The 8,686-nt window shown below is 48.1% G+C and overlaps 1 protein-coding gene across 1 annotated transcript; it reads right to left on the minus strand.

The window, feature by feature from the left end:
* Window positions 1-1,347: 1,347 nt before the first annotated feature.
* Window positions 1,348-5,463, minus strand: Fzd1 (frizzled class receptor 1). Its single transcript, XM_021162551.2, has one exon. The coding sequence runs from the start codon at window positions 5,273-5,275 to the stop codon at window positions 3,347-3,349; it is 1,929 nt and encodes a 642-aa protein (XP_021018210.1). The 5' UTR covers window positions 5,276-5,463; the 3' UTR covers window positions 1,348-3,346.
* Window positions 5,464-8,686: the final 3,223 nt, after the last annotated feature.

An 8,686-nucleotide genomic window follows, 5' to 3' on the forward strand; every position in this document is an offset into this window, starting at 1 on the left:
TTACTGTAAAAGCTGAATTGAGTGCACTGTCAGGGGGGAAACTGACTTCAATAGAAAGTTGGCTTAAAAAAAAAAATCCAGGCAAATCAAGCCACCTGAAGGTAGGATTTGTCATGGAAACAGCATCCTAATGGGATCCTATCATCAGCGGCTCCACGGTTTCCCAGGTAAGTTTTATTTTGCCATCAATACTGAATGAAGCAAAGCCAAACCAAATCAAACAAAAACCTTCCTGGATTTATGTATCTCACATACTTTAAAATCAAGTGCTTTCTGAAAACAAAGCCTGACAGTGACTTAAAATACTGTTTGAGTGATATTTTAATATAGAGAATATAAAACCTGTTACTGTTTGAGTGATATTTTAGTATAGAGAGAATATAAAGCCTTTTTGTGTCAAGTTCACATCTGCATTATTTTAAGGACACCCACAATAAGGCTGGTTTGTTTGTTGTTGTTTTGTTTACATTTATTCCTGGAAAAGAAACTAATTAATTGTCTTAAATATTTCTCCCACAAGTTACATAATTACCTAGTGAGACATGTTCTTCTAATTTGGTTAAAGAATTACTGTTTTTTTTTTCATGTGTATCTCTATATAAAAGCTTCTCAAATGCCATCTTTTCTATTAATGTAACAAACAAGAATTGTTTCTTCCAACTTTAAATGTGTATTTTCCATTAAATTAAAATGTTTAATATCTTAAAATGAATTAGGACTTATAACACAATTTCCTGATAACCATAAAAGTCACTCTGGTGCATTAATGGATTCTCTTTAGCCCTTTGTCTTTTGATTTTAGAAAGTAATGAAAAATATAATAAAAATATTTTAAATCTCCAGATATTTGAAGTTTTCTAATAGGGTTCTTTTTCTCATATTATTCCCATATTATAAAATGTAAATTGTTATTTCTATTTTGCTGTATATATAGTCACATGCATGTGTACAGGTATATGTACATGCATGCATATCAATTCTGAGGTCACGTAGGAAATTCCTCTGTGAAAGGTTCTCTGAACAATACGGATGGAATCTTCAGAAGTAAACAACAACAACAAAACGCTTCCACAGCCTACTGCCATCTTAGATGCTTATAAACCGAGTCCGTGACCACATACTGATTGCCTGTTTATGGGTTTTGGGATGTGCACGGTAATGGAGAAAACAAGACAATACCTCATAGAACATCACAAAGGCACCCAACTGACAGATAAACCTCTGTCAAATAAAAGTCATGTAAATGTATTCCCTGAAAGAAAAAAAAAGCCTCAGTGTTAAAATTAGAGTTAGACTTTAATAATAATATTGTTTTAAAATATTCTATTTTCTGCTACCATGAAAACAGCCTTGGCATGGGACTCTACAAATGCCATTCAGAAGGCAGGCTGGTTGCTCTTTGCAAGGATGGATTTTCCATTGAATCTTTTAGGTTTGTATATTGTGGACTGGTTGTGAGGCATTGTAAAATGTAAAGGCAGTTCAGATAGAACGATTGTTTTCAGGCACAAAAAAATGTAATTTCGTACAAAACTTTCATTTTTTTATTTGCGAAATTAAAAATATGGCATTTTATATATATAAACTTCTATTCCTCTATAAATATAGATGATCTCATGGTGGTGAGAATAATAATAACAGTAATAACAATAATAATGCATACCAAATCCAAAAACCAATGTCATTTTAGGGTATGACAGACATAGATAAATTTAGGTCCTATGTATGTACCGGCATTTGTGATAAACTCTTAAGGTTTAAACACTACAATCAGGAGGACTGCTTTTCTCCTCTTCTTCATCGATAACTAAAGTGGGTATTTTTAAATGGCTTTGAGAGATTTACATTTGACACACTGCCGTGAATCCAGACAGGAGCACACAAGATGGGATGCAGTAGGAATGGACACACTCCCCCTTCAGCATGCATGCCTAGGTCGTGTTTGTCTTTCTCACCCATCCGTCAGTCCACCGCCTCTGTCTTCGGAAGTCCAACCAGGCTTTCTGCGGGGGTGGGGGGGGTGTGACTGTTCCTCCCTCAGAATGTGCTGCTGAGGAGTAAGCAAAGTATGTTGTTGATTGTGTACAACTTTTAGATTGCGAAGACAGATACACATCTAATTGCAATTTGGTTAAAACCAGGAAACAGCGTTTCACTTGGAGTACCTCCACTCCACTGAAATCTCCTTAGGTCTCCATACTCTGTGTATGTTCTACTATCCTGTTAAGGGAGGTAGACCATTCCTTCACCAAGCTTCCCAGGCGACCTCGAGGTCTGCATTTCATAGAAGGGTAAAATCTAGAAGCAGGCAGCATCACAGGGGGAAGAAAGTAGGTTGCCAGACATCAGAATGCAATTAGAACTAACGTTTTATAACCTCTCTCTTTAGCCTCTCCCAACCCACAAAGCTTGCTGCTCTTTCCATGATGATGACCAGACCCATAGCAAGTTCCAGATACTAGAGAGTAAAAATGAGCTCATCCATAAAAAGTCAGACTTTCCAAAGTTCGCTATCGGTTACTGCACTCCCTCTGAACAACTTAGGTGCAAGGAGAAAGACACTGGGCAAGGGACACCAGGGTACAGGGAGGCTGGGTCAACTGGCAGAGCCCATACTGGGGTCCTCTAATGAAGTTGGAAGGTGGATCTCAAATAAGCAGCATCAGGAAGTCACAGGGACAGCCATCCACACTCTATCGCTGAAAAGGGGAGGATCTGGAATGGGCGGGGCCCACCTCGGGATCTGGAAGCTTTATGGAGTTCTGCACCTTAAAATTTCCCACTGCAAGCAAGGAAGGGGAGGGGCGGGAGATGATGATGGAAATTACCCTGGAGAGGCAGGCCCATGCTCCCTTGACAAAGATGAGGGCACAGGGCAAAGCACTTAGTCAAGTGTGCTCTGTTTTACCTCCTCTGCAATCTGCAGAAAAGGGCAACTGAGAAAAGCTCCAAATACGTAAATTGCCCTAAATAATTAAACATTTTTAAAAAGAAAAAAAAACCGCGTGTTCGATAGTCTTTAAATACAAATATACGTACAAAAATCTTACACAGGCTATTTACAATCATAAAAGCGTACAATCCTGGTATCAGAGAGAGGGCTAGAGAGATCGGTCCACACGCACATACACATACACCTCGATCAGTTGGGCCCTCTCGTTCCTTTACCCCAGGGACGGAAGCTTTTGCAGGACCTGTGCTGTTTGTTGGGAAAGGGGCCTGCAAAAGTCAGTGGCTGGCGAGGAAGCCTGGAGTGGCCAGGCTTGGCAGGAATTCCTTGGGGCCAGCTTCCAGGTGATGGCTAGGATCAGGCCAAAAAAGGGTAAGGTAAGAGTCTGGGCTTCCTTCAGACGGTAGTCTCCCCCTGTTTGCTGTTGGTAAGCCTCGTGTAGAACTTCCTCCAGGAATTCAGTGTCTTGCCGGACCAGATCCAGAAGCCCGATGTGATGCCCACAATCAGCGTCATGAGATACTTGATCATGAAGACTGTAAAGTCCGGGCTCATGGGCGGGTGTGGTGGGACTCCTCCACCTCCCTGGAGGTGAGGGCAAGGGATGGCATAACTCTTGCAGCTCTGGGCCACCCAGCTGCGCTCCCACTGGTCCCGAAAGGCCTGTTCATAGAAGTAGCAGGCGATGACGATGGTGGCCGGCACGGTGTAGAGCACACTGAAGACTCCGATACGCACCATGAGCTTCTCCAGCTTCTCTGTCTTGGTGCCGTCATGCTTCATGATGGTGCGGATGCGGAAGAGTGACACGAAACCGGCCAGCAGGAAAGAAGTGCCGATGAACAGATAAACGAAGAGAGGCGCCAGCACAAAGCCACGCAGTGCGTCTACGTTGTTGAGCCCCACAAAACACACTCCGCTCAGTACGTCGCCATCCACCTGGCCCAACGCCAAGATGGTTATAGTTTTGATGGCTGGCACAGCCCAGGCAGCTAGATGGAAATACTGTGAGTTGGCCTCGATGGCTTCGTGGCCCCACTTCATGCCCGCTGCCAGGAACCAGGTGAGGGACAGGATCACCCACCAGATGGAGCTGGCCATGCTGAAGAAGTAGAGCATCATAAAGAGTATAGTGCAGCCTTCTTTCTTAGTGCCCTGCGCCACCGTGCGCGCCCCGTCCTCTGCAAACTTGTCGTTGCACACCACCCGGTCCTCCAACAGAAAGCCGGCGATGTAGGCCACCGCCACCGCTGTGTAACAACCGGACAGGAAAATGATGGGCCGTTCCGGGTAGCTGAAGCGCCGCATGTCCACTAGGTACGTGAGCACCGTGAAGAGCGTGGAGGCGCAGCACAGCACGGACCAGATGCCTATCCAGGTGCGCGAGAAGCGCAGCTCCTCGGGCCCAAAGTACATGAGCCCGTAAACCTTAGTGGGTTCGCAGGGTGCGCCGCAGTCCTTCTCCCCCAGAAAGTGGTAGTTGAGGTAGGAGGGCACCCTGAGGGCGCGCGGGCAGGAGAACTTTCCCCGCTCCACCGTCCCGGCACCCCCCGGGTAGCCGCCGCGGTAACCACCGCCGCCGTGCTGCGGATTGCTGGTCCAGAACTCTGGTAGCAAGGAGGGAGTTGGGGTGCCTTTGTCGGACGTGTTCTGGCCCACGCACAGCTCTCCCGCGCCGTGCACCGGGAACTTCTCGCACTTGAGTGTGTCTGGCCACTGGAAGCCGAACTTGTTCATGAGCGCCTCGCAGCCCTGGCGTGCGCGCTCGCACAGGGAGCGGCAGGGCGGTAGCGCCTGCTCCAGTACGGTGCACACAGGCGCGTACATGGAGCACAAGAAGAACTTGAGCTCGGCGGAGCACTGCACCTTCACCAGAGGGTAGAACTGGTGCACCTCCAGACCGGCGTCCTCCTGATTCGTGTGGCCCAGCAGGTTGGGCATGATGGTCTGGTTGTACGCGATGTCCGTGCACAGCGGGATGGAGATGGGCTGGCAGTAGCCGTGGTCCGGGATGGAGATGCCCCGTTCGCCGTTGTACTGCTGCCCGCTCTGCTGGGGCTGGGGCGGCGGCGGGGCTTGCTGGCCCGGCCCGGATACCTGGCCCGCTGCCTGCGCTCGGACCCCCAAAAGCAGAGGAGCCTCCAGCAACCAAAGCAGCAGCAGCAGCCCGCTAGCCCAACGCCGGGGATCAGCCCGGGGGCGGCGGTGGCTGGCCGTGTCCTCGTGCCCCACCTCCTCCCGCCGGCCCGGGAGTGCTTCGGCACAAAGTTCCAAGCTCAGCCGGCCGGCGGCCCGGGACTCGCTAGGCGCCGCCTCCTCAGCCATACTTTTTCGGCTCCCTCCTCGGCGCGGATTGACTGGGGCGGGCAGCGGCGCGGCGGGTGGTGGCTCCCACTGTGTTCCGGGAGAGCTGGTCGCCCGTGCCCTCCGTCGGGGTGCGGCCGCTCTCTGCCCGCTCCCCGGGATTCCGCTCCGCGTCCCGCAGCCGCCGCCGCCGCCGCGGAAACTTGCGGTTCATGAAGCGCGGGCGGCGAGGAGAGCAAGAGTGGTCCAGGCGCGCCGGGGTCGCCTCCCTCTTCCCTGGCCCGCGGCGCCGCGTTAGTGGCCGCAGCCGGGCAGAGGAGCGCCCAACTCTCGGCAGCCTAGCCGCCCTGGGTCCCCCCTGCGCCTCCGCCTCCTCCTTCTCCGCCGCCGCCTGACCATTTGTGTCAATCCCTCAACTCGCAGCCTCTCCTCTCCCTCGCGCGCCCTCCAACCGGTTTCTAGGCGCCCCCCAGTCTGTCTTTCACCGGGAGGGAGGAGCCTTGAAACCGACGCGGAGCTGGCGGCTCAGGGACCGTCGCCCAATCGCAGCACCCGCTTCACAGCGCAAAGGGAGCCCTTTCCCTCCGAGCCCGGACTGGAGCCCGCAGCCGACCGGAGGAGGTGGAGGAAGTAGTGGTGGCGGTGGCAGAGACTCCGCTCAGGCACAAAGAGTAGCTATGAAGCGGGACAGGCTAGGTCGCTTTTGCTTTTGCAGAAGAAAGGGCGAGGACAAGTAAGAGAATGGTCCCATATGCGGCAGGAGATAATGAATAGGAGTCGGCTGGCCACGGGGATTTAGCTCTGTCTTGCTTTTTATCTGTCTTCATATTTTATAATCCTACCCTCGACTCTCTAGTCACAAACTGCTACTTTGAGCGCTGCGTTCTGATTGCGTGCCCCTGACTTGAGAGTCGGGTTTCCTTTGAATTTAAGTCTGTCGAGGTTTTGTTTAAACTATGACTCCAATAAACCGTGGAGCTCACAGACTGGCCTTGGTGGACTTTGGACGCGCCATTTCCCCTGATCTCTGTCAAACGAAAGCAAAACGCAAAGTTTGGTGGGATGTAAATTGTAAACCCAGATGCTCCTGTGAGTAGTATGCGTCTTGTAGTCAAACTTTCCCCCTTCTCTTTAATGGTGTCAGAAACAGAAGTAAAGGAAAACAGAAGCTATCCATTAAATGCTAGAGGAAAACCGGCTTGAGAACCAAAGCATTGGGTGCTCCAGCGTGAGACACAGGAGCCATACATCCAGACAGGAGGATCAATCTGGGACCCTTTGAGGGCCCCTTCTAAACACTGGGGACCCTGCAGGGTCTGGTGGGAACTTCTGAGACCTGGGTCATTTAAGTTCTTCCTCAGTGGAAGTAGTCAAAGCTGAAGCTATTAGTTTGAAGGACAAAACACACGACCAAAGTGAGTCTGAAAGACCAAGCACAGTCAGTCAACTCAAACCAGGATAATCAGCCTCAGCAGACACATGCTTGTTCTTGCAAGTTTATTTTCAAGGACTTGTGTGAGTCGGATTTATCAATAAAGTGCTATTATGTTTTATTAATTCTATCAAGATGTGCTCCCTTTGATTAGACTTATCTCACGAGACTGTTCCCGAATTATTTTCTATCTTCTTTTATACAGATTCACTTTTCATTAGATATTTACCAAGCATCCATGATACAGTGAGCACTGTCTCAGGAGGTAGGGAGCACAAAGGAAGCCCTGGCACATATTTAAAGGAGGGCATAGTACAGTGGGCACAGGAACGTCACCAGTGATGGCAGTGCCCACCCATTCTCAAAAGGGACGCAAGGGAAGTAAATGGCCAACTAACACGGGAGATGAGGAATGGGAGGGGTCATCGGAGAAATAGATGCAAAATGCAAGAGAGAAGCAAAAAACAGAAAACAAAACAAAAAATCAACAAGCAAACAAACAAAACAAACCCCTTAAGTTTCTGAGGGCCAGGCAAGGAGAGCATGCCCTGGGCATGACAGGAAAGAAAGGGCTCTTTAGCTGGTACAAAATATCATGAACCAAACTGTTCAAACAATAGATAGCTAGTGCAGGTGGCTTTCCCCCACTGAAGCAGGAAGTGGTTCCAGGGTGACTGAAAGAGGGAGCAGGACTCAGGCTCCAGTGGAGAAGCATCAACATTCCAGTACACTGCACAGATCACCACTCAAGATGAGGCTTGTCTACATCCGGGCAGGTCCCGTGAAGCTCGTTGGTGTCCGAGGGAACCTGCAGTCATACCAATACCTATTAAATCAGAATGGCAGCTACTTGTCTCCTAGATACATTATCACTATATTTTTTAATGTTCATAGAAGCTGTAATGTTCACAGTAAAGCTTGTTTTGAGTCTTGATGTAAACATTACTGTCCTCCTGCCTCAACCTTTTGAGTAGCTGGGACCTCAGGTACACACCACTATGTCTAGCTTGCTTTAAAGTATTTTTGAAGAAAAAAAAATTAATTAATAGCAGTTTTTAAGATCAACAGGTATTAACTACAATAGAGTAACGAATATTTGTTACTGTGCTGTGCTGAATGTAACTCATGACACATTTTGATAGTGGACAGGACGTGAGATCCTCTCTGGGGGTTTTTGAACACTCATACTAACTGTTCATCTTCCCTTCCCGATAGCATCCTGCTGTCCATAGGCTCCCAGGGACAACGTGTCACACCGTCCACTCTGATACTTACTCATCTCTGTTAACAGCACCCTACTCTTAGGCTCTTTACTCTCTCTTCTTAGACATCTCTTCTAAAGACTTATGTGTCTCAAGCTTCGTTCTCTGAAGGTCCTTTAGCTGACCATGCGAGGTGAGAAGTGAATTTATTCAAATGAATTAACACCCAAGAAGCATCGCCGAGCATTTGCCACCAATGTCAGCCTCACCTTCTCCTCAAAGGGATAGGGCAAAGGACAGAGCGGTACAGAAGGCTGGGTTCTGCTTCAGAGTGAAGAACTGCACTCTGTTCCAGAAGCTGCCCTAATGAACTGTCGGGACTTTCATCCCACCTAGTGATGGAACCCGAGGCTGCCATCAAGCCAAACATACCATCTAGGAACTAGGTTTTTCTCCAGCTCAAAATGGAGAGCACTAGGTGTAGATACATTAAGGGAGATGCACTCTCTGGGTTCATGGCTTGTTTGGCTTGGGTTTAATCAGTTGCTGTAGTGTTTCATGTAACTATAATTCTTGGCATTATTTTTAAAGCCAGTTTCCTATAGATTCTTTCCCTAAATAGATCACATTGAAAAGACCATGTAAAATTTGAAAAGAAATCATTTTCTGACAGTTGTCTTTCAATATTAAGTATATTAAAGTAGATGTCCACTTTATTTGTTGTGCCAATACAGCATTTCATTTATTAAGCAGATGTGACACAGAAAATGTTACTAAAGTAAAATAAATAAAGCATTA

This window comes from Mus caroli, chromosome 5 (genome assembly GCF_900094665.2).
Source record: "Mus caroli chromosome 5, CAROLI_EIJ_v1.1, whole genome shotgun sequence".
Taxonomy (NCBI): domain Eukaryota; kingdom Metazoa; phylum Chordata; class Mammalia; order Rodentia; family Muridae; genus Mus; species Mus caroli.

Bases quoted from the DNA above. Each gene is read 5' to 3' on its own strand.
- Fzd1 (XM_021162551.2), bottom strand. From the start codon at position 5,275: ATGGCTGAGGAGGCGGCGCCTAGCGAGTCCCGGGCCGCCGGCCGGCTG.